At 41.5% G+C, this 26,407-nt stretch overlaps 2 protein-coding genes and 1 pseudogene across 4 annotated transcripts in view; 2 read left to right on the plus strand and 1 right to left on the minus strand.

Moving 5' to 3' along the window:
• Positions 1-19,654, plus strand: part of BAALC (BAALC binder of MAP3K1 and KLF4) — a 179,050-nt gene extending 159,396 nt beyond the window's left edge. The window contains exon 3 of the mRNA XM_081503548.1: positions 19,623-19,654. Within this exon, the coding sequence (XP_081359674.1) occupies positions 19,623-19,625 (3 nt within the window). The 3' untranslated portion in view covers positions 19,626-19,654. The remainder of the gene's footprint in view (positions 1-19,622) is intronic.
• On the minus strand, positions 7,574-8,083 carry LOC145509305 (translationally-controlled tumor protein-like; annotated as a pseudogene).
• FZD6 (frizzled class receptor 6) overlaps positions 18,223-26,407 on the plus strand; it is a 33,882-nt gene continuing 25,697 nt past the window's right edge. Inside the window, exons 1-2 of one of the 3 annotated variants that reach the window (XM_081503540.1) lie at positions 18,223-18,509; positions 19,648-19,953. In XM_081503540.1, coding sequence (XP_081359666.1) covers positions 19,777-19,953 — 177 coding nt within the window. In that variant the 5' untranslated portion in view covers positions 18,223-18,509; positions 19,648-19,776. Of the gene's footprint in view, positions 18,510-19,622; positions 19,954-26,407 lie in introns of those variants that run through there. The other 2 variants (XM_081503539.1, XM_081503538.1) reach the window with 2 other exon arrangements.

The following is a 26,407-nucleotide window of genomic DNA, read 5'->3' on the forward strand; positions in this document are numbered from 1 at the left end:
CTGTTCAGTTCTCATGTGTAGGATCATGCCTAAATATTCCAAAGAACTTTTTTTTTTCCAAAGAAAAATTTGATCTTTAAAAGATCAGTGTGTGTTATAAACGAATAATGGAGTCGTTAACTGGCATAAATTATCCTGCTACTGTGACTAAATGACATGTCAACAAAAATCTAAAGTACATAATAAAATTTTCTCAATACCTTGACAGAATTTGAGACAGAATTGAGATGAGGATAATAAAGCACTTTGCTAACTGGAGAATACTAAACAGATGCTAGTTATTATCAGTGGAACTAAAGAAATTTTATTTATCTTGCTTTTTTAAAGTTCATGTTGAAAAATATCAGCCAATTTGCAATTCAGTCCCATGACAGTATTTATTGGTGCCATCTGCTGGAAGTTCCTGAAAAATTGATGAGGTTAAGATGAACCAAATGACAAACGGCACAGTACATATATTTTAAGTACTACATGCATTCCTTACAGATTAAAATTAATGTAGGCAAAATTCCTGGCCTGCATTTCTTATTTTAAAATTTGCTTTGCAAAACATTTGATGTTGAATAGATGGGTATATTTCATAAATTGTAACATTCTATTCATTGCTTCATTCATTGAACCATCATTTTGAGCTCTGGCTGTCTGCCAGGCCCTGTGATTAAAAAAAAAACTAGGGATGCAGGGAGGTGCAAGTAACTATCTCTGCTCACAAGGGTTCAGGTCCTCCATTTAGTGGGGGAGGGGGTGACAGATCCACAAGCAACTAAATGTAACACACTGGGCTAAGCAAAGACTCCATGGGGGAGCTGAGGTAGGAACCTCTCCAATCCAAGAGGCCAATGGGTCTTTCCCACAAAATGAGGAAATCTGCTATCTTTGCACAGGTGAAGGAGATAAGGAAGAATTATGGGAAAAAAAATCAAACGAGCAGGTGAAACCATCAGGCAAGCAGAGATAGGAATTAAAAAAAAAAAAAAACAAGCTTATTCCAATTCTGTAACACATCACAGGTATCAAGTGACCTCCATGAACTTGAGTTCTATTTAAATCAGTCTAGCATTCTGTCTATGAAAGGAACCATGGATTTCAAGATGGAGAGCACTCTGCAGACTGACATTTATCATAAAACCACAGCATAATTTGCCTCATAATGAATTCAGACATAGCACAACTCTATGAGTTTTCATTCTCATCAGCAGGCTCACCCCCAATCAGTTCATTAATCGCACAATAATGCAATCTTGCATTTTAAATGACTGAAGGTTCTGGACCTCACTTAAGAAACACTAGAGGGATTTACACGTACGAGTAACAAAAGTTGTCTTTAGATGGGTGGTAACCTGGAGAAGGGCATGGCAACTCACTTCAGCATTCTTGCCTGGAGAATACCATGGACAGAGGAGCCTGGTGGACTAGAGCTCATGGGGTTGCAGAGAACTGGACACGTCTGAGTGACTAACGCTTTTACTTTCAATTTCTAAGCAAACTTCAGGGCTTCCCAGATGGCACTAGTATTAAAGAACCCATCTGCCAATACAGGAGACATAAGAGACACAGGTTTGATCCCTGGGTGGGGAAGATCTCGTGGAAGAGGGCATAACGACCTACTCCAGTATTCTTGCCTGGAGAATCCCATGGACAGAGGAACCTGGCAGGCTACATGAATGAATCGACTCAGCACGCATGAACGAAAACTTCAGTGTACGTCAGAACCACCTGTGGGGCATCTGAAAACACAGATCTGCTGGGCCCTACCCTCAGGAGGTCCTGGGTGGGTCTGATAGTTTGCATTTCTAACAAGTTACCCAGTGTTGCTGATACTGCTAATCCAGGGACCATTCTTTGAGAACAATTGCTTTACACTCTGATAATGTAAATTTAACAGAAATGAAAACAAGGTATTCACCAGTTTTTTATAAGCATCTAAAATAATCATTAGCAGTGCAGTGTACATTGTACAAATTGAAAAATTGAGATAATTACCAAACCAAGAAATAGCCACTGTAAACATTTGGTATCTTTGCTTCCATATTTCTATGAATTTTTGTGTATGTGTACATTTGTTGTTGTTTTGTCTCCAAGTGTCCAATTCTTTGTGACTCCGTGGACTATAGCCCTCCAGGGACCTCTATTCATGGGATTTCCCAGGCAAGAATACTGGTGTGGGTTGCCATTTCCTTCTCCAGGGGATCTTCACGACCCAGGGATTGAACCCACATTTCCAACATTGCAGGCAGACTCTTTAGCACTGAGCCACATGTGCACATGACTGAAATCATTCTATATAAACAATTTTGTACTTGATTTTTTTTCTTCTGGTGTTCTGTTTTGACTATTGTCCATATTATTTAAAAATTAGCAAATACAGGGTATATTAACAATCAGGTTATCGCTGTGAACTACCAGTGATATCGTTGCTTCCCTTGGGAAAGGGTCTTCAGAGCTCCTTAATCTATTATTTTGGAAGTCCTGCCTTGGGCTCCCTTCTCATTTTTTCGTCCCTTCACAAGCGTTGGTGGGAGGAGCATGAGTAAATAGGCAGTCGATGATCAAATGTCTTCCCTTTGTGGAAAAGTTCTCTTGAGCAAATAATAAGTGTTAGTCGCTCAGTTGTGTCTGACTCTTTGTGACCCTATGGACTATAGCCTGCCGGGCTCCTCTGTCCATGGGATTCTCCAGGCAAGAATACTGGAGTGGGTTGCTATTTCCTTCTCCAGGGGATCTTCCCAACCCAGTGATCAAACCCAGATTTCACGCGTTGCAGGCAGATTCTTTACCATTTGAGCTCCCTCAGGAAGCCAAATAATAATAGGGACTTATAAATAATAGGGACACATTTTAGGACTTCACATCTTCTGTACCTACCCCCAACCCATTTGATCATTAGTGGATAGTATTAACTTTGAATATATTAACTACAGTAGGTGTAAGTTGTTGTTGTTGGGGCTAAGATTAACTGATTCATCACAGAATTAGCCTAATTAGTTGTTTTACCATTCCTAAGAGATCTGGTTTTAGTTTTTGGTAAATAAGTTGAGGGAAAGAGTTAAGTTCAAGGGCAGATCTATAAACTTTAGAAAAGTTTTAAATGTTTTTAAATAATGTAAGTAATGACATTTATCATAGGGAAAAAAAACTGAATCAGACTACAATGAATCAGTCGTATCTGACTCTTTGGGGCCCCATTGCCTATACAGTCCATGGAATTCTCCAGGCCAGAATACTGGAGTGGGTAGCCTTTCCTTTCTCCAGGAGATCCTTCCAACCTGGGGATCAAACCCAGGTCTCCCGCATTGCGAGTGGATTCTTTACCAGCTGAGCTACCAGGGAAGCTCATCGTACACTATAGGAGTTTGCAATTATGCCAAATTAGTTTGTTGGACTTGACACAGTGATAGAAGTTTTCTCGCTTTTTACTGTTTTATTCCCCAAGTGATTTCTCTGACATCACTATGACATGCTGTGAGGCTTTAATCATAATAATGTTACGATTAACTGCATGTTTAACTTTTTCCTTATCATATTCTTAAAGATAGGAAAGACTTGTACATATTTATAAATGTTTTATGATAGTTCTAATGCAATGCTTAATTTGTTATAAAATATATTATTTTGTGCCAGAACTAGCTCTCTCTCCCACAATCTCTTCTGCTATTTTGGTGGTTTGGACAAGCAGAGTAGCATTTAGATATATATATATTTTTTACACAAGCAACATTGATATGGCCTATATATTGTCAGCTGCTTAGAGATACTCCAATCGAAATTGACCGGAATTTCACAAGACATAACCATCTTTGCCAGAGTGTTGAAGGAGCATCTTAACTTGGTTCAAGTCAGAAACAGTGTTAATGAGACACCTCTGGGAGTGAAATATTTCTCTCATCAGAGAAAAATACACATAAATATATATTTTTATTGTTCAACTACATTGTGAAACATGGTACATTTCTTAGATGACTTACAAGGGAGCCTTCTGAAGAAAGGGTAAACATAAAAGGAATGTTGAGCCTTAAATGGAGCCTAACAGAGCAATAACCAGATGAGGCGGCATGGGCCAGAGTGGGCCATGTTTAGCACTCCCTCACGACAGGTCCACGACAGGCACTTAAGCCAGTCAAAGTCATGTATTGCTCTGAATTTTTCCTGTGGATCTGATGTTAACACTAGCGGAAGCTCTTTACATTAAGGTTAAAAAAAAAAATCACAAGGCCTGCAATTCTGCCACCCTTCCCTCTCATAATAGATCTAGTCCTCATATCTGGGAGAATGGTCCTTAATGGCAGCTATCATTTGCCAAGACTAAGATCAGTTTTTGTTTCTGTTTTTTTTTTAAGTATTCTGAGGCACTAGAACATAGAAGTCAATAACTTACTACCTTCTTTCTAACTCTGAACAATATTTAAGCCAGTGATGGGAGATTAGCTGCAGGTCATCAGTGTTGTCTTTTGGTTTTAAGTTATTTTCACAGTGGTTATGCATATGAGGCTGTCACTTGAAGAAAATCAGAAGAAAGCACGTGAGCAAATGCAGATGGAGAGGCAAACAGTTGTTTTCCTACCTTTGGAGGACACAGAAAGGAAAATGTAAGAAAGTTTGTGAAGCATTTACCTGTAACATCTGACAGCGCTGTTACCACTTTGCAAAACAGACTCTATCTAGTAGCCAGTCCCCTCGGTTACAGCTGCTGTGATGCCTAGTATTCAGATTAGCATGGTGTATGATGCCTAGATGAAGGAGGGCAATTTCTCTCTAACTTTGGCTCACTGGGCCACAGTACTTGATTATAAATAACAGGGTGGCCTGGCACATTTGTGGGGAGCTGAGACTCACAATATGAGATTTTTTTAATCTTGGAAAGGCTTTGAATCTCCATTTTCTTGCACTCTTACACTCATCACAACATAACTCTATTTCTGATCAAAGGAGTAAGAGATCCTGGAGGAATAAGCTATTAGAGCTGTGAGCTATCCTGGGGACCCCAGAATCCATCCCGTCCCTTATACATTGAGGCAAAGATCCCCAGGAGCTACAGTGGCTTGACTAAGGTAGTTTTTTTTAATTTTTTTTGGTTATGCTGGGTCTTTGTTGTTGCATGCAGGTTTTCTCTAGTGGTGGTGAACCAGTGCTACTTTTTATTGTGGTGCATGGGCTTCTCATTACGGTGTCTTGTCTTGTTGCAGAGCACAGGCTCTAGATGCACAGGCCTCAATAGCTGTGGCCGCCTGCAGTGCAGGGGCTCATTAGTTGCAGCTTGTAGGTTCTAGAGTGCAGGCTCAGTGGTTGGTTGTGGCACGTGGGCTTAGTTGCCCAAGACATGTGGAATCTTCCCGGACCAGGGATTGAGCCTGTGTCCCTGCATTGGCAGGCGGATTCTTATCCACCGTACCACCAGCGAAGTCCAGAGCCAAGTTTTCTTCTGACTCTTTTCATGACACCATGCTACACATCGTGAAAATGTATCAACTTCTACCTGGTGGAGAGCGGGTAGTGGAGGGATTTACTGAGTGTCAGACACCATGGTAAGAGTTGTAGGTACATTCTCTCATATATTCCTCATACCAATCTAAGATTATTATCATTCTAAGTCTGCAGGCTTATAAATGGAGACTTTGAGAACTTAAGCCACAGACAAGTATATGGCTGAGTGAGGATTCATACCTAGTTATGTCTGAATGGAAAGGCTATTTACTCAAAGTGCTATACCATACTATATTATCTGTGTAGAACATAATTTATTCTAGAGAAAGAAGCATCACCAAGATGTGGAAAGTAATTTGAGACCCCAGGAAACAGTGAGATCCCAGGAAACATATCCAGGACAGGAATTATCCCTTAATAACCTTAATCATTGACTGAGGGCCTATTAAAAACCAGACATTTTATTTCATTTAATTACTGCAACCACCTTGTGAAGTAGAGGTATTATATACCCAATTTTTTCATAGGGACTTCCCTGGTTGTCCAGTGGTCAGGACTCTATACTCCGAGTGCACAGGACCCAGGTTCCATCCCTGGTCAGGGAACTAGATCTTGCACGCCACAACAAAGATCACGTGTATCACAACTAAGACTAGGGCAGGCAATCTGAAAATAAGTGAATAAATATTTTAAAAATTGAACGTATGAGGAAATATGTACCCAATTTTCGCGTGAAGATACTGAGAATTAGAAAATTAAAATTTCCCAAGTCACACACTTGGCAAGTGGTAAAATGAAACTTTGTATTAAATATGAGTGCTTTGAGACACCATACCTTTATTCATCTTAAGATGAGTGCCTGGCCCGTGGAATCTGTTTAATAAATATTAAATGCAAGAACAAGTGAATGAAAACAATGAATGAATGGGAACTAGAGTGGAACATGCACCTGGTATATAATGCTCAAGTTGGCCTTAGTTAGACTCTCTTGAAAACAAATAAGTAATACATACATAATATACTGTTTTGCTCCAAGAGGTAGGACGGGGACAAATCAGTGGAAATTGCAGGCTTCCTGTGGCTTCCTGTACAGGAACCCGGCTTCAAAAATGTCATTGCCTGGATGACCTTCAATTCTGTGATTCAAAAATTCTGTGAAAGTCAGTGTCTCTACAGAGGCATAATAAAAGCACTCCAACAGTACGAGTTGCCTGGTGAAACAGTGACCTGCCTGTTTTTGAAGGTGTGCCAGCTACATGACCACCTGCCAGGAATGCTGTAGAAGAAATGCTACAGATTGGGTAACTGCAGAAGGCTGCAAAAATGGCTGCACTTATTCTCTTCCTTTTTTACATTTCCTTTTGCAAAGATGACGTTGAAACACTTCCCAGTGAGAGATGGCGTTTCCCCACCCCGTGAACCTGGGCTGGCCTTGTGAACTGCTTCACCAAACAAAATGCAACAAAAGCAATACCATGCCAGTTCTGAGGGTAGGTCTCAAAAGGCCTTGCATAGTTTCATTCTCCTAGAAGTTTTGGCGACCCACATGAATAAACCCTAGCTAGACTAGTTTGCTGAGAGAATGCCAGACTTTATGGGGAAGTACCATAGCTAGTAGCCATCCAACCTCTGCCAGCAGAGCCCATTTAGCTGACCTATAGCTCTCCATAGACACATAAGTGAGCTTAACCTGTAAATTCATAGGCAATGACTCACACAGTTAATGGTTGCTGCGTGATTCTCAAAAGCACCGTCTGAGATGAAGGGGAGAGATGGAATGCTTGATGTCCCAATCAGAACAGGCTGCTCCACCGTCATCTACCAGTGTCCAAAAGGCCCCAGAGACTTTTTTCAGTGGACTTAGTGGTCAGTGTTAATTGGGCATCTTACTACTCACCAGACAATGGCTTTAACGCTTTATGTAAATTCTTAAGCCTCAAAAAACCTAGTGAGAAATGTATTATTTTTTGAATTTATATGAACTTTATTTTTAGACAACCTACATGATGTGTTTGTTTTTTCCCTCAAAAATAATGCTTCTACTCCAAATAAATCAATGTCAAAATAAAGAGCTCAAGTTGATCTCAGTCCCATTTGTCTCAGTCCTGGTAGATGAAAAGCAGCTGCCAGTCCAAAGTCATAGCCAAACTTGTTAACGTATTTCTATTTCTAAACCTTCCTTAAAGAAAATCATATATGGGGTCACAACATCCTCATACAAGTCCAGCAACACAACCATGCAACTGGATTCGTGTTTCCACCAGTAAAGGACTGACGGTTTTTGAAATGGGTGAGGATGGGCTTGATTTGTTCTGTAGCCCCTGCCATAAAAGGCTTTACTCTTCTGGTCTCTGTACTTCAAGTATCCGTTTGACTGACCTCAGGTCATCTTTAATGTACTTCTTGTAAGCATCTTTTGTGAAACTTGTTTCCTAAAAGTGATGGTTCATGACAATATTGACACCAGTGATTACTGTGCTTTAGGTACCTTTGCCCCCTTCAGCGGAGCCATTTCCATCAATGAGTGAGTCATCAATATTACCCTCTGTGCTACTGACAGCTTCCCCTCCACTTCCAGACACAGCCCGTCAGCGACCTCCTAGATCTTGTAGATGTCGGAGAACATCTCATCATGCCTGATGAGGTCCCGGTAGGTGACCATGATGGCCACTGCAGGAGCCCAAGCTCAGAGCAAGCCCAGTGTAGCCCGAGCGGGTGGGGGAAAAGGGGAATGGGCGGAAAAGCAGAAATGTTTTATTATTGAACTGATTTGACAGATATAGAAAACTATGCCAGAGAACTGACACCTACCTAAGGTACAGAGTGAGTAAATGTCCAGCCTAGGTTTTGAACTCAGGAAGCACAAAGCTACAGCCTTAGCTCTTAGCCACACTCCTCTGCTTCTTGCTATTGGATGTCAAGTAGATGATTGTCTGCAGGAACTAAAAATATCTTCACAATACCTGGTAGTTGTAAATATTCCCCCAGTGCCTTTCACCAAGCTCTCTTTACAGAGCCTGGGATGTCACCAAATACCTCATTCAGTTTCCACGCTTCTTCCATCTCGAAGTTGTTTTTCTTTTTTCCTCGTTTCTAAGAAATTTCACTGTTAGACTTAAAGTTTAGAACCATGATCAGGAGAAATATTTAAGAAGACTCATTATCCAAAGCATGAGAACGATTGGAGGGGAAAAAAAAGAAACCTCCTTTTCCAAAAGAGAATCAATTTTCCACTATGAGAGTTTCCATTCTACCAAGAAATGAAAATGTGCATAAATTAGGTTTAGAAAAATACATGAGACGGCTTATGCAAAAAGGCTAAACCTGGGCATCAAATACTAATAAAAGCAGATCTAATAATCATGCTTGATTCAAGTCCAAGATATGTCAGGGTTTTCCCTCCAAGATACAGTTTCCCTGCAGCTCATGATAATTACAAAATGTCTCAATGTTTCTTGTTGAGTAAAATGGACTGCCAACACTTCAAACATAGTAAACCAGTCCAACAGGAAAAAAGCCAAGGAATGTATCCATTTCAACATTTTTTACAGTCTGGTAGTGTGTAGCTCTCTGAGAGAACTGTGACTGCCAAACTGGATGAAACATGTAAGACATACACACTTTTCTAGAAATTTCTTCTGCCTTATCTAGTTTCTCCGTTAGAGCCGGAGGTATCACTCATTTCCCTCCCATTGTGTGTGTGTTTAGATATCTCTTGCAGGAGAGTGAGTATCCTCTATCACCTCCCACTCCCATCCCACTGCTTAAAACTTGACCCTGGCACAGTAGTGTGAATGCTTATGGTCTGTATGCAGACTGTCCTTTTATTTTACCCATTTGCCTAATTATATTATTCTGTATTCTCAACTCCTTCTTGCTTGTGGCTTCTTAAGGCCTCAATGGGAATTCCTATCTTCACCTACCCCTTTAGACTAACCAGTGGGCTCTCAAAAGCAAGACTGCAGTCTTCTGGGAAGTTTTCCTGGAACCCTTTTTTTTTTTTTCTTCTTTCCTTTTTCTCTTTTTAGTAGGTTTTATATTTCAGGCTGTCTTTAGATTCACAGCAAAATAGAGGGGCAAGTACAAAGAGTACCCATACACTCCCTGCTCTCACACACACATAAGCTTCCCCCACTATCAGCATCCCCTAGCAGAGTGGTACAATTGGTTGCAATTGATGAACCTACATTGACATCATTATCACTCAGAGATATACTTTACATTAGGGGTCACTCTTGGTATTTTACATTTTATGAGTTTTGACAGATGTCTGATGATGCTTATCCACTGATATAGTAGCATGTAGAATAGTTTGTGAGAGCTGGACCGTGAAGAAGGCGGAGCACCAAAGAATTGATGCCTTCAAACTATGGTGCTGGAGAAGACTCCTGAGAGTCCCTTGGACAGCAAAGAGATCAAACCAGTCAATCTAAGGGAAATCAACCCTGAATACTTGTTGGAAGGACTGATGCTGAAGTTGAAACACCAGTATTGTGGTCATCTGAGGCAAACAGCTGACTCATTGAAAGAGTCCTTGATGCTGGGAAAGATTGAGGGCAGAAGGAGAAGAGGGCATCAGAAGATGAGATGGCTGGATGGGATCACAGATACAATGGACATGAACTTGGGCAAACTTCAGGAGATGGTGAGGGACAGAGAGGCCTGGCATGCTGGAGTCCATGGGATCACAAAGAGTCAGACACACCTTGGTGGCTGAACAACAACAACAACAGAATAGTTTCACTGCCCTAAAAATCCTCTGTGCTCCACCTATTCATTCCTCCTTCTCCACTAACCCCTGGCAACTGCCAATCTTTCACTGTCTCCATAGTTCTGCCTTTTTCAGAATGTCGTATAGTTGGAATCATACTATGTGTGGTTAAGTTGCTTTAGTCATGTCCAGCTCTTTGCAACCCTAAGGGCCATAGCCAACCAGGCTCCTCTGTCCATGGGATCTTCCAGGCAAAAATATGGAATGGGTTGCCATTTCCTTCTTCAGAGGATCTTGCCAACCCAGGGATCGAACCTGCATCTCTTATGTCTCCTGCATTGGCAGGAGGATTCTTTACTATTAGAGCCCCTTGAGAAGCCCCAAATCATATTATAGTCTATAGCTTTTTCAGATTGGCTTCTATCAGTAATATGTATGTAAGTTTCCTCCATGTTTCCTCATGGATTGATAGCTTGTTTCTTTTTAGTGTTGAATGCTATTCCATCATCTGGATGTACCAAAGTTTATCCATTTACCTGCTGTCTCTGTCACCTTGGGCTGCTACAACAAAAGAGCATGAACTTGGTGGCTTAAACAACAGACATTTCTTTTTCACAGTTCTAGAGGCTGAGAAGTGCAAGATAAAGCCCCTAGATTCAGTTTCCTTCCTGGCTTGCAGATGGCCTCCTCCTGGCTGTCTCCTTGTGTGTGAGTGTGTGCTAAGTCACTTCAGTTGTGTCTGACTCTTTGCAACCCCATGGACTGTAGACCACCAGTCTGGGCTGCCATGCCTTCCTCCAGGGGAGCCTCCCGACCCAGGGATTGAACCCGGGTGTCTTATGTTTCCTGCCTTGGCAGGCAGGTTCTTTTACCACTAGCACCACCTGGGAAGTCACCTTACCTGGTAGAAAAAAGAAAGCTCTTTTTCTCTCCTTCTCTTACAAGAAGCTAATCCCATCATGAGGGCTCTACCCTCATGCTTCATCTAAATCCGATACCTCCCAAAGACCGCACCTCCTATAACATCACTATAGAGGGTAGGGCTTCAACATATGAATTTGGAATGTTGTTGTTGTTTAGTCACTGAGTCATGTTCGACTCTCTTCCTGGGGGAGTAGGGACACAAACATTAAGCTCATAACACCACTGAATGACATTTTGGTTGATTCCAAGCTTTGGCTATTACAAATAAAACTGCTATAAACATTAAAGTGCACATTTTTGCATGGATGATTTTTCAACTTATCTGGGTAAATACTAGGGGGTATGATTGCTGGATCATATGGTAGTATGGTAAAGTTACCGATCAGGGTCCCTGGACTCTTTAATTAGTAGACATTGATAAGAGGTCAGACAAGGAATTCAGGGAAGGCTTGAGTCACACTGCAGCATGAGGGGACGAAAACAAGTAACAGCTGCCCTTGCTTGCACCCTGAGTGGGCAAGCTGTTCCCTTAAGGGATGAGCGTAGGCCGGAAGGGTGGGTCAGCCGGAAGGAGTGACTTTAGGTGGTCTGTCCACCCCTTGCTGGTGCCAGGTGCAGAAATCATGCACAGTCCTCTCAGAAGTGGCAGTTGGGTTTTGCCACTTTGTATCTTGCTCATGATTTGCCCCAACTGCTAATTCATGAGCTATTTTTCGTTACTTGTAGTGTCTTTGTATTCTGTTGCTCAAGAAGACCTTTGTCCAGGTGCAAGCACTCCATCCAGTAAAGGGTCCCAGGTACAGGCCATATCCTGTTTCACTTAAGAGTTTGTGTAAGTTTTGTGAGAAACTGCCACACTGTCTTCCAAGGTAGCTGAACCATTTTACATCGCCACTGGCAACTGAAGAAAGTTGTTCCTGTTGTTCCACAGCCTTGGAAGCATTGGTATCATCAGTGTTCTAGATTTTGGCCATTTTAATAGAAGTATAGTGAATTCTAATTGTTGGTTTTTGTATTGTATTTTTTGTTTTTGTTTTCTTCTATTGTATATACACTATATTGTAAGATTTTCCTATTTTACTTCAAAATGTTTTTATAAAAGTAATACATGCTCCATAGAAGTCCCCTTTGCACACCAGCCTCTGCCTTAGACTTGACTATTAGCTAGCCACAAGGGACCCAACATCAACAATTTCCTATACCTCCTAGAAATATATCTTTTTACCTCTCTTCTGAATCTCTATTCATTCCACCATGTCTTTTTTTTTTTTGTAATAATTTTATCTGTTATTTATTTTTGACTGTGCTAGGTCTTTGTTGCTGTGTGGGCTTTTTTCTAGGTGTGGCAATTGGGGGCTTCTCTCTAGTTGCAGTATGCGGGCTTCTCATTGCGGTAGCTGCTGTTATGGAGCACAGGCTCTAGGGTGCTCAGGCTCAGTAGTTGCAGTTCAGGTTTTAGAACACAGGCTCAATAGCTCTGATACACAGGTTTGGTTGCCCCATGGCATGTGGGAGCTTCCTGGATCAGATTTAACCCGTATCTCCTGCATTAGCAGGCAGATTCTTTACCACTGAGCTACCAGGGAAGCCCCCTTCCACCATGTCTTGATCTCACCCAACTCAAGCCTAGACCTGTCAGTGTGTTTTTGTGTTTAAATAATTTTATGTAGGAAAACGTTCTGTATTTATCTTATAATTACAGTAAGCCCAGAGAATTGCTTTTATAATCTCTGATGTCTCTGGTTGTTGAACTGCCCATGTGATTCTCTTATTATCATTTTTGCAACAATGGATTTATTTATCAGTTAAAATACAATATTTTATCCAGAATTTTTTACTAAAATGGAAATATTTTATTCACAAAATTCCTGTTTAAAGCCTTCTCCTTTTAAAATAATCCATTCAATTTGAGCAAAAACATAGTTATTTAAGTAAAAAGTATGTGTTTAAATTAGAAGTGAAAGTGATCATCTGAAATTATATTTAAAAAGAGACTGAAATCAAGTCAAGTTTTTATTGTGGTTTTGGTTGTTCATTAGTAGGTTTTTTTTTTTTTTGGAGGCTGAATCCACCTTGAGTGTGAATTCTACCCTCAGATAAGGCAATGTGGGAAAGAAAATCCAGCCAATGGATGAGGGTAACAAAAACCACCCCCCCACTCCACCGCCATGGGAAGAAATTCTCATCACTAACGGAGAAGGTGAAGGGCCAGGCCAAGCAACGTGGGAGAAGAATTTCCTTTTCCCAGGAGCTCTGCCTTTGGCAGCAAGGACCTCTAGATTGGAAGAAGGGGTGGAGGGCCAAGGATGGCCGGGGCTTTCCCTGGTCTGAAGATTTCTGCAACAAGAATGGACATGTACTACGCATGCTCCATTTCTTCTCAAATAAAATAATTAAAGTTTTGAGTTTTGCCAAATTTACACAAACAAAACTTAACGAGTTCTACAAGTGGTGACGGTTCAGTCACTAGGCTGTGCACTGTCGCCTGCCACAGTCCTGTAGCCTCCTCTGTCCATGGAATTTTCCAGGCAAGTATCCTGGGAACTGCCGTTTCCTACTACAGGGGATCTTCCTGACCCAGGGATTGAACCTGAATCTCATGGCCTCCTGCGTTGCAGGCAGATTCTTTACCACTGAGCCACCAGGGAAGCCCAGGTTTACTACTAATAAGAACATAGGTCGGTACAACCTCACCTCGCATCATTTCCCCTTACCTATAGGAAATAAGTTAGACTCTTAATTGTTATTAACTGCCTGAAAATCACGCTTCTCCAGTGGCACTAGTAGTAAAGAACCTGCCTGCCAATGCTAGAAGACATTGAAAGATGCTAGGTTTGATCCCTGGGTCGGAAAGATTCCCCAGAGAAGGGCATGGCAACCCACTCCAGTATTCTTGCCTGGAGAGTCCCATGGACAGAGGAACTTGGCAGGCTACTGTCCATAGGGTCACAAAAAGTAGAACACGACTGAAGCCTCAAAATCCACCTGAATTGCTCCATTTCCCTGGTCTCCACACTATTCTTTTTCTCCTTTCAAGAGGAGTGAACTCTGATTCTAAGTTTCTTGAAGCTTACAAATTTTAGGGACTCTTTTTAAGAGAAAGTTGGATTTCAAATAAAAAATGGAACTCTAAGACTTAAGCTTCATTATTAGCTTCATGGTAAATCTGCCTCTGCCTTCCAGTGAAAACACACAAGGTCTATTGTTTGAAATTATCCTGTTTCCCAATCCACATACCATGTCTGGAACAACAGATCTCTCAGTAATTTATATTCAAGTTGTTTCCAAAAGCCCACCTCCTCTATAAAATCTTTTCTATCGGACAGAAAAAACAGTAATAATTCTTTCATTCCATTTTCTCTAAAATTTAATTCTGTATTTTCCTTCACTTATCACCCTATAACACATACTTATCGCACTTGGTTTGAGGCAGTTTTAGAAAATGACATATACTCATGAGCAGCCCATGAAGCACAATTAGGAATAAAGTTGGCTTTGCATATCAAAGGACATTAGTTATTATCTAAATCATTAAGTTTGAGGCAGAAGTCCTTTTCTAGGTGCAAAAAGCTTTAGGGAAAATATAATTTCCAAGATTTGACTTAATATGGCTGCTTTGCTATGAAAAGTGGTAAAATACTAAATTTTAAAGATGACCAGATGGTAGGTAGTGAAGCCAGTAAGAACAAATCCAAGTAGGGTAAAAGCATAGGCACAAAATGTAACTTAAAGCAGTAGCAGAGCTGAAGCTATTCTTCTTTAGTATTATGAATCTCTTTCTTTGCAAATGACAGTTCCAGAGATCCAACAAGGCAATCTTATACATCAAACTGTCAGGAAAATATGTGGCTCTCTCCTGCAGTGTCATGTTACTACCGAAATTTTTATTTTCCAGTAGTACTGGAGGTAGTAGTTAGAAGGTGTATTATTTTGGCCAACCATAATGGATACAACCACAGCAAAAGGTTAATTGTTTTGCTACAAACACTGCAGTAATTAGTTTTTAAAGCAGGGCTCGATGGGCAACATACTTCAAGTGAAAGTTTTTAAATAAAGGTTATGCTCAGTGTTGTGATCATGTGCTGTGCTTAGTCGCTCAGTCGTGTCCAACTCTTTGCGACCCCATGGACGGTAGCCCACCAGGCTCCTCTCTCCATGGGGATTCTCCAGGCAAGAATACTGGAGTGGATTGCTATGCCCTCCTCCTATGCTTGTAGACTCCTCTAAATTAAGTCAAGAAGCCATCAAATTCACACATGTGACCTGCAGGGATTGGAGCCATGGGGAGCATTTCCAAGGGTTAGACCAAGAAGAGTTTAGGCAGAAGCTTCAGGAGGGAAGGTCCGGTGCAGCCCAAGTTCCTTTCTTTCCCTCTGTTCTCTTCTACACCTCTGCTCAGCCCAGACTCCTCTGGCAGGAATCCCCCTAATGCTGTTTGCTCTCCAGCCCCCTAACACCTGGGGTCACAAGCAGGCCTTTCCACATGTCTGCTGGATCATTTGGCAACCTTAGGGTTTGGGGAAACTGCATAATGTTTTCTGTAGTGGTTGCATCTCTGTGTTTACATAGTTAAAAGTTATAAATCAAGCCAACAAACTGTTAAATAAAATATGTTCAGTCTTTCTACCTCTATCCTAAGATAAACTTTTTTATTATGTATAAAGCTATATTTTAATGAATATGGGCAGACTCATGGGCATTTTAATGAGTATGGGCAGTGTGGAAAAGATTTAATTATTATTGTGTGTGCCTGCATAGCCTGATGATGGGCTATAGATGTTTGGATAAGTAATATTAATAAAATAAAAACTCATACAACTTACTCTATGAAATTTATTTTCTCCCCTTCATTTCAGCAAAACAACTTAATGAAGTTGATATAACCTATTCATATAACCAGTGTTCTATTAACAATAATGCCAAACAACATAATATTGTAGCTTTGGAATTTTTAAATTTAACTTCAACTTTGGAGAAACTTTGTTCTGCTCAGTAGCAGTTGAAATTGTCAACAAGATTCTTAAAAAAAATACTTATTTTAGAAAATGAAGAATTGGGGTTTCTGTTCTGGCACGTAAAGAGTATAGAAGCCATCACTTCACCCTAACAAGTAAAAAGCTGAACAAACTGAAAATCAACAACTCTTCTTAGATCTGTCAGGGAATTGAGATCACAAAGCAAACTGCTACTCCTAAAATTGGAGAGACAAATGGGTAAAAACAGAGAATTACAATTTACTGGAGCAGAAGCCCGTGGGCAGAAACCTACAGGGGAACCAGTAAGGGGTATGAAAAACCTGAACTGTCATAGATGAATTCCTGGAGACTCAGTGCCAATGACTCTGAGAGTTAAAAACTCCATGGAGATCCAGTGTTTGCAGGATACTCACACTTCTGTGAGTTTTATCTTCTGAAGCTCTACCAGATTCTCACAGTGAATATTAGGGGAAAAAATAAAACCCTCACATTTCTGGCAGGGTGGAAAGAAAAGGTAAAATTTTGAAATATGCTAGAGAATTCTGTTCTTAACAAGTCCTGTCCTCTAGAGAAATTATCTTACCAGAAACTAACCTTTGGGGTTTTCAGTTCAGTTCAGTTGCTCAGTTGTGTCCAACTCTTTGCAACCCCATGGACTGCAGCACACCAGGCTTCCCTGTCCATCACCAACTTCCGGAGCCTACTCAAACTCATGTCCATCACATCGGTGATGCCACCCAACAATCTGATCCTCTGACAGCCCCTTCTCCTCCTGCTCCCAATCCTTCCCAGCATCAGGGTCTTTTCCAATGAGTCAACTCTTCGCATGAGGTGGCCAAAGTATTGGAGTTTCAGCTTCAACATCAGTCCTTCCAATGAACACCCAGGATTGATCTCCTTTAGGATGAACTGGTTGGATCTCCTTGCAGTCCAAGGGACTCTCAAGAGTCCTCTCCAACACCACAGTTCAAAAGCATCAATTCTTTAGCGCTCAGCTTTCTTCACAGTCCAACTCTCACATCCATACATGACTACTGGAAAAACCATAGCCTTGACTAGACGGACCTTTGTTGACAAAGTAATGTCTCTGCTTTTCAATATGCTGTCTAGGTTGGTCATAACTTTCCTTCCAAGGAGTAAGTGTCTTTTAATTTCATGGCTGCAATCACCATCTACAGTATTTTGGAGCCCCCAAATATAAAGTCTGACACTGTTTCCACTGTTTTCCCGTCTATTTCCCATGAAGTGATGGGACAAGATGCCATGATCTTAGTTTTCTGAATGTTGAGCTTTAAGCCAACTTTTTCACTCTCCTCTTTCACTTTCATCAAGAGGCTTTTTAGTTCCTCTTCACTCAAAAACCTGTGCACAGATGTTTATAACAGCTTTATTCATAAGAGCCCATACTTGGAATCAACCAAGATGTCTTTCAGTAGGTGAATGGATAAATAACCTGTGGTCCATCCAGACAATACAATATTATTTATCACTAAAAAGAAATGAGCTATCAAGACACAAGAAGACATGAAGGAATATTACTCCATGAAAGAGTATGAAAGAGGCCAGTCTGAAAAGGCTACATACTGTTTGACTCCACTGGACAAAAAGAAGTGTATTGAGATTCTGCAAAAGACCAAACTTGCTGACAGTAAGATCTGGTGACTTTCAAACGTTAAGAGGGAAGGAGGGATGAACAGGGAAGCACTGTGAGATGATGTGTGGCACAGTTGGTACTAAAAACTGGGTTGACTTCTAGAGCAGTTCAACTTTCTAATACGGTTCTGCATCAACAAACCACAGGACCTGCCAGGCCTGAAATCTCATCGCACCTGTGCCTCCAGTTGGTGACCAGACACCCTGAATTTAAAAAAGGATGTTTTTTGGTTTTTTTTGTTTTGTTTTTCTGTTTTTTGTTTTTTAGGACAGATACCCAGGAAATTACCCACCTTCCATCTAAGGTCACTTGGGCAACTGACTTTATAGAGCAAACTGGCCCCGTTTAAGAATTCTTGGCTCCTCAAATTCGAAATAAATTGGGTTTTTCTAAAAGAAGTTTTATCTGGGAATCAACAAGAGCTTCAAAAAAATCCTTCTAGGCTGAACCCCTGCGGACATAAGAGACGGCGAGGTGGAGGGGGCTCCCCGGCCCCGCAGCCGGACCTCGCCCCCGCGACACCGTTCGCCCCTGCCGGGTGGGGCCAGCCCGGGGCCAGCCCAGAGCCAGACCCGGACTGCGCGGCGCGGGTGGGGCCCGGGCGGAGAGCCAGGTCCGCCGCCGCCGCCGCGAGCCGGGACCTGCCCGTCCGACCTGGCGGCGCTGTCTCGCGGGATTGCTCAGCTCTCGCCCGGCCGTGCGACTCCCGGCTCCCTTGGTGGCCGGAGTCCCGGACGCTCCCTGGAGCTGTCGCTGGCCGCGGGGGGGGACGGTGGGCTGGACGGGGACGGGGAGGAACGGGTGCCTTCGACCGCCGCCCGAGGTGAGGTTTCTCGGACGCCAACTGGGCGAGTGGCCGCGGGCGGGCGGGCTGGCGGGCGCTGGGGCGAGCGGGGCGGGCCTCGAGGGGTGCGGGGTGGGCGGGGGGCGAGCGCTCCGAGCCGCAGGTGCGCGAAAGGCTGCGGCCGGACGGTCCGCGCCGGCCCGAGGTTCCCAGGAAGCTGGGGCGCTGCGATAGTGGTCCCCGCGGGGCCAGGGACGCGGAGCACGGCGCTGGGCCTGGGGCAGGTGCCCGGGGGTGGGGCGCGTTGCCCTGCCCGGCGCTGTGTGTGTGTGTGTTGGGGGGATGGGGGATGGGGTGAAGGGGAGCGACCATTCGTAGGTGTGTGTGTGTGTGTGTGTGTGTGTGTGTGTGTGTGTGTGTGTTTTGTGGGGATGGGGTGAGGGGGTGAGTTGCCCTGCCCGGCGCTGGAAGCCGGGACGTACGTGTGAGTGTGTTGGGGGGATGGGGTGACGGGGTGCGACGATTCGTGGCTCAGTGCCCAAAGCTTCCCTCCCACCGAAACTCCGTCGGCCTCCCGGGACAGCTTTGCTCATTTTTCTTTTCAGTGAGGTCGCTACTCCCCCCTAGCCTTTTGAACACTTGTTTCGCTCCTCCGCAGTAGGAATCCTAGAAGTCTCCCTCTGGTTGGCCTTTTTAAAGACAAAAAAGTTCGTCTCCAGGAGAGTGCCACAAAAGCTGGCCCTTTAGAGTCTTTATAAAGAATTTAAGAACTCGTGACATCTTAAGGAATTTCCGTGCAACTCAGTTTTCTTGTGCGTAATAAGACCCCCGACAGGGCCTTTTAGATTGTACAGTTCTGTTAATCCTCGTTAACTTGTTCCCAACCCCACCATTTTCTCCATCTCACTCATCCAGTGCCCCGCTTTTACCCTGTGTTCCATGCAGCACGATCCAGTCATCCGGTCCCTAGAGATGAGATTTCCTCCGCAAGTCATAGATTCTGTGCCAAGGCAGGTGGAACAGTAATTGATGGGACGAGATTTTCCATCGTTTTCCCGGTGTTAATTACCTAGCATGAAACTCTGCACTTTGACGTTTGCATTTGAGTTGATAACAAATGTTGCTGATACACCCTTTTGATTGTTTTTACAGTAATTGACCCAGAACTCATTTTCAGGAAAAAGAGCTTCCTTCAAAATGGTAAAATAATCAAATGAGGAATTTGAACATTTTATCTTTGGATGGAAATCTGAGAATGAAGAGTGATTAATCCAAGCCATGTGGTAAAATTAGGAATTTGAAGAGAATGGAAACATTTACATTTTTGTGGACATGTATTTTTCTGCCCCTGGTAAGAGGGCACAGTCTTTTCACCTGTGAACCAATTACTGTTCCCAGATGTATGAAAATGGCCTACAACATGACGTTTTTCCCTAATCTGATGGGTCATTACGACCAGAGTATTGCTGCTGTGGAAATGGAGGTGAGTAGTTCTTCATGTCTTTATGAAAGAAGAGTTTATGCTCTGTTCTGGAATAAACTATAAATGCAACCTTTTTTTATAAAAGATAACAGTAAGGCATTTCTTCAAGTTGTAAATAAGTCCTACTTTGAATAAATGCCTTTGAAAATTAAATCTCCCTACTGGATTATATTTTGTGTATATTTGTGTCTTTGTTTAGTGGATTTGCATAAGATAGGGTTTATTCTCTATGAATTATAGGTATGAATGATTTTGAAGTATCGTGCACCTGGCAGATATTTTGCTCTCCTGAGTCAATTTGGTAATTCCTCATGGTAAAAAATGTGAATTCTGAATTTTAACTAATCCATTGAACGTATAATCTATTGCCTGGACTAACGTGCTTGTACTACATGTATTTTCATGAGTAGTTGTTATGTTCACATGGGCCTGTTTGTCTGAAGCAAATCAGTGACTAGAAGATTTTGGGGATTTGAGGGCTGTAGATAGTGTTTTGCTAAGAAGTGACTTTTTTTTTTTTAAGTATAGTGCTTAAATAGTCTTGTAAAAAGAAAGAAAGTGAAGTCGCTCAGTCGTGTCTGATTCTTTGTGACCCCATGGACTGTAGCCCACCAGGCTCCTCTATCCATGGAATTTCCTAGGGAAGAGTACTGGAGTGGGTTGCCATTTCTTTCTCCAGGGGATCTTCCCAACCTTAAAAGAAACCACACGTCAGGGGAGGACCAGAGTGACAGTAAAGATTGCCGCAGGTGCCTCAGTTGCCTGCCTCTGGTTTAGCGATATGCAGATGGCTAGGGAGGTGTGGGAAGAAAGAGTTACCTGTAGAGACAGGAACCTGTCCTCTCCTACAGATCTGTTAGGATGATAAATTTTGTGAAGGAAAGAAGACAATTTGTTTTTAGATTTTCTCCAGAAAGGCTGAGAAAGATAAAGGCTTTTTTCTCTCAGATTGTTTCTAAGAGTTGAAACCCCGGCAATTTTAATATAGACAGAGCTTTAAAAACTGACTAGGCTTGATTTTGCAGTCTTCCCTTGTTGTTTAATTGAATAGTTAGTTGTCCAGCTACCTCATTGTAGACTCGTGTCTGAAATAGAAGGGCTTTTGATTACTGAGTAGAAGTACTTTTAAAAGATATGGCAAATTATCAATGTGTTACTATAATCTTTCAGTAGATTTCCAAGCCGGTGCAAAGTTGTCATTTTGAGCACTGAACAGACGATGTGGTGAGATTTCCATTGGCTAATAAGAACCATTTTGATTGTTTAATCTGATTAAATCATGTAATGTGAGTAACTTCAAGGAATAATTATAATATTCATTCGCATTTTCTCTAATATGTGTTTTATAACTCATTTCTTATAGCGTTCTTAAAAATTTTTTTTAATCTGGTTTCCTTTTTGTGTAGTAGCTATATACATTTGAGGTTAGAATGCTGACATTGACCTTAAAATTCAGATTCTTTAGAGTTCCTTATCATAGAGAAGTACCATTATGAATATATAGAGAGATGTCTCCCTGCTATTAGATACTGTACTTTTAAGACGATAAGAATGAGTTTTTGTTTGATGCATGTCTTTTTAAAGCCAATTGTTTCTGACCCCTTGAAAGAGTTATTTTTTATTTACCTAGCTTCTTTCCCAGGTAGTTTTGTGTCTGGACGTACCCAAGAAATGTCTTCCTTTACTTGATTGCTGTCACTACTAATTTCTTCATTATATAATCTTTTTTATGCACTACACTTTCTCCTACCATTTACTATTGAGTTTTATTCCATAAGTAACTTTTCAGTTGCTTTAAGGATGTAAAAGAAAAATATCAAGCAGTCATTTAACATCAGCATTCACCTAAGTCTACGAAAGAAAGGGAAATGGAAAGGCAAAATAATAGCAGCCTAAGTCAGTCTTTGTTGTTCTTGTTTAGTCGTTAAGTCCTGTCCAACTCTTTGCAACTCCATAGACTGCAGCATGCCAGACTTCCCTGTACTCTGCTATCTCCTGGAGCTTGCTCAAACTCATGTCCATTGAGTCAGTGATGCCATCCGATCACCTCTCATCCTCTGTCATCCCCTTCTCCTCCCGCTTTCAGTCTTTCCCAGCATCAGGGTCTTTTCCAATGATTCGGCTCTTCACATCAGGCGGCCAAGGTGTTGGAGCTTCAGCTCTAGCTTCCCTGGGGGAGGGAATGGCAAACCACTCCAGTATTCTTGCCTGGAGAATCCCCATAGACAGAGGAGCCTGGCGGGCTACGTAGCCACCACAGGGTCACAAAGAGTTGGACACAACTGAAGCAACTAGCACACATGCAAGTGACTTAAATACCATGCAGAGTTTCTTATCCTGTTTTGTGCCATTGATGCATTCTCAGAATTTTAAATAAAATGAGTAGGATTACAAAGGAAACCAATTATAATGAAATATACTTCTGTTTATAGCCCAGGTTAGGAAGCCCCAAGAAGTTGTGATTTGCTTGTGATTTGAGCACTGTGGTCTGATGCAGTCCTCTCTGTCACCATGGACCATAGTGTCATCTTTTAACTATTTTATGTATTTTTTTTTTTTACCCTTGACCTTATTAGATAACAACAACAAAAAAATACTTCCTAGATTAGAATGTCATGTGTTGATTTAAGTCTTCGCTGCTTCTTTATAAACTTCAATAAAAATTAAGCTGGGAGATTTTTTTTTTAACCTCTAATCAGTTTTACCTTTCTCTTTCTTATCCATGCCTTGGATACAAAGTCTCATCAGAATTTTTAGATCGAAAATAAAATCTTTTGGCTTCAATCTGTCCCCTCTGGTGGTGCCAAAGTGATTTTATTGATATGCAAATATGTGCAGTCCTCTCTGGAATTAAAATTCTTTATTTCCCTAAAGTCGGAAAAATACAGACCTGACCATGGCACCCACCGTTCTTTGTATGTGACCCTGCCTTCCTGTCCAGCTTCCCATCTCGCCCCTTTCCACATTATACACTCTGCTGCAGCCAAAGTGACCTGTTTGTAGAACTCAGATTCATATTATTCCCTCTCACTTTCATACCTTTGCATATATTGTATCCACTGCCTCGATACCTACCCTTCTTCATCTGCTCAGTCTTTGCAGGTCTCAATTAAAGTAACTCTATGTCTAGTGAAGCCTTCCTTTCACTTTTCTCCCAAGCATATTTAATCAACTCACTGTACACTCTGATAGTACATAATATATGCAACTGTCCTTGTACTGAGCATGCTGTATTACCTACATAGCATGCACTTACCTACATAGCTCTCTCATGAGCTTGTGAGCTCATTGAGAGGAGCGCTGTTTATTCTTTTCTATCTCTAATGCCTAGTACAATGCCTCTGAGCCTGGTAGATGTTCAATAAAGGCTGGTAAAGGAAAAGGAGCTATTTCCTATTCTAATAAATCAGCAAAGAGAATTTTCCCTCCAAATCTTTACCTTCCTCTGTATCTTCTGCAGAGTCTAAGTGAAAGGCACTAATATCTTTAGGTGGTTTACATATCATCCACCTTGGATCTGCCTGAGCTAGTTCTAATAAAAATACATTAGTTGTATCATCTGTTCATAGACCAGCAGCTTGTGAGCGTGTTAGAAGTGCAAGTTCATGGACCCCATCCCAACCTACTGAACCATGATCTGTGAAAGTAGAGCCCAGGAAACTGATAACAAGCTGTTTAGGTGTTTCTTATGAGCGTTAAATTTTGAGACCCACTGGTTTAGAACAGGAAATGCAAACTTCTTCTGTAAAGGGCTAAAGAGTACTTTTGGCTTGCAAAACATTTGGTCTCTGGCACAGCTATTCAGCTCTTCAGTTGTAGCAAATAACAAATGAGTGTGGATGTGTTTCAATAAAACTTTGTTTACAAAAACAGTGCATCATTTTTGGCCCACAGGTTATAATTTGCTGAACCCTGGTTTAAAGTACTTGAAAATCTTCTTAAGGATTACATACATACAGCATGTAATAAATAATCATTATTGTGCATTCTTATTAATGTGTTATTATATGTGCTATATTTTATTTACTTTCCAGATAAATTTTTTTCAGTCAAACTTATCACAGACCAAAGGATCTGACCAAGATATCCTGGTCCTTTAGTCTTGTTTCAGAGATTACCTGAAATAAAGGACTTTGAATTTTTTTCCCTCATTTTATTATCTGAGGCTGAAGTAATTTGTATTACAAAGAGTTAATTTACAATTCTGGGTAGTTACTTGGCTTTATAATGAAAAGGATGTTGTACAGTGTAACTCTCCAAGTGTGAAAACAAATGGTTGCTGGTTATCCATTGTGTTGCTTTTTGTTTCATATCTAGAGCATTGTTTCTCAAATTGTGAGGTTGATGTCCCTTGAGAGACTGATTTCATCCAAAAAGAGCTGAGGCTGATCTAGGGAAAATGGAAACCGGAATATTGTATTTTTCTTTTTGAATTGCCTACATTAAGGCCTAGGCAAAAGCTAAGTCAAGTATTGTGTTTAGAACAGCATGTGGTTGTTCCACTTTTGAACGGTCTAAAAGGAAGTGAGCCAAAAAAACCCTTTCCTTTCACCTGTTAATAAGCACTATTAAAATGTCTCTATTCAATTAAAAATAAGGGGATGGAGAAAAAACTGAATAAACAAACTTTTAAGAAAAAAGTCAGCTTCTATTGGGCATTGGTTTTTAAACATATTCATCTGCTTTTTGATGAGTCTAGTGGACCCCACTTCTATCCCATGCAAAAGGAAATGTTTGATATGACTAACCTCTGTATTTTTTTAGGGAAGACTTTCTGAAAATAAGTGTAACTATTCTGAAAGTCATGTATTGAATCATTTAAAGTGAAATATATATGGAAGAGTATTCCAGATCAGTTGTGTGTATAATGGCCACTGTTGCATTTTAAATGAAGATATAAACTTAACTTCCTTCCTGACATTGTTCTGCGTTAAAAGAGAGAGTACCTTGACCACTTCTGAGTCTGCAGAATCAAGGTTAGACCTGTATGGAAACAGGGGACAATATTTCTCCTAGGAATCTCTGCTGATAGGCACAAGGTTCCTAGGGCCATTCCTTGACATTCCACCGTCTAGGATATTAGTTATGATTTCAGGAGAGCCTGCCACAAAGGGATGTGGTTCTTTTAGACCATGGGAAGACTGTTGTGTTGTGATTATCACCTTTCCTTGAGAATGCAGCATGTAGATATTAAATTTTTACTACTCTAGTTTGTGTATTTGTTATGTATCCATTCATTGATGTTTGTTCAAGGTGTACCTGAATGTGAATTATAGTCTTTCAAGTTATAAATTTTCTTCAGGTAAAATCTCTGCCCCTTTCTCTATCTCTCTCCTCCTTCTGGGACCCTTATAATGCAAATGTTAGTATGCTTGATGCTCTCCCAGAGGTCTCTTAAACTGTCCTCATTTTTAAAAATTCTTTTTCCTTTTTTCAGTTCAGCTTGGGAGATTTTTACTACTCTGTATTCCAATTCACTAATCTGGTCCTCTGTATTATCTGATCTACTGTTTATTCCTTGGACTGTATTTTTTCTTTCAGTTATTATATTCTTCAGTTCTATTTAATTCTTCTTTATAATTTTAAGCTCTCTTAAATTTCTCACTGTATTTATCCATTCTTCTGAATTCATTTGAGCATCTTGTGGTCATTATCTTGAACTCTCTATCTGGTAGATTGCGTATTTCCACTGTACTTAGTTTTTATGAGGTTTTGTCTTGTTTCTTCATTTGGATCATATTCCTCTGTCTCTTCATTTTGCCAAATTCCCTGTGCTTATTTCTGTGTATTAAGTAGGTCAGTTATGTTTCCCGGTCTTGGAGAACTGGTCTTATGTAAGAGACATCCCATGGGGTCTGGCAGAACACTCCTCCTTGATCACCAGGGCCGTATACTCTAAGGGTGTCCACTGTGTGGGCCCTCCTGATGTGACAGGGCTGACTACCGTGGGCACCCTGGGAGGTGGGTCTGGTCCCTGGCCCTACTGGCTGCCACACCCCTGCCTTGTATGGTGGCCACCAGTGATAGTGGACCCCCCACCACTAATAGGCTAGAGGGAAGACTCAGAAATGGCACTTGCCAGCACCATTGTCCTCATGGTAGAATGAGCCCTCCAAAATGGGTGCCACCACCGTCTCTTTCCCCAGAAGGAGTCCCTTGCCTTGTCCCTCTCCAGGAGGCTCTCTAAGATCAGCAGGGTGGTCTTACCCAGTCACATTACTGCCTCTGCACTGGCACTTGGAGTGTGTGAAGTTTTGTATGTGCCCTTTGAGCGTGGAATGTCTCTTTCTTGCAGCTCTCCAGCTCTCTTGTGTGCAGCGCTGCTGGCCTTTAAGGCCAGGCATAGTGGGGTCTCGTCTTCCCAGTGTGAGACCCCCAGGCTAGGGAGCTGATGTAGGGCTAGGACCCTCACTCCTTGGGGAAAACCTCTGCAGTTGTGATTATCCTTCCGTTT

Source organism: Giraffa tippelskirchi, chromosome 6, assembly GCF_054371585.1.
Source record: "Giraffa tippelskirchi isolate mGirTip1 chromosome 6, T2T-mGirTip1v1.2.pri, whole genome shotgun sequence".
NCBI lineage: Eukaryota > Metazoa > Chordata > Mammalia > Artiodactyla > Giraffidae > Giraffa > Giraffa tippelskirchi.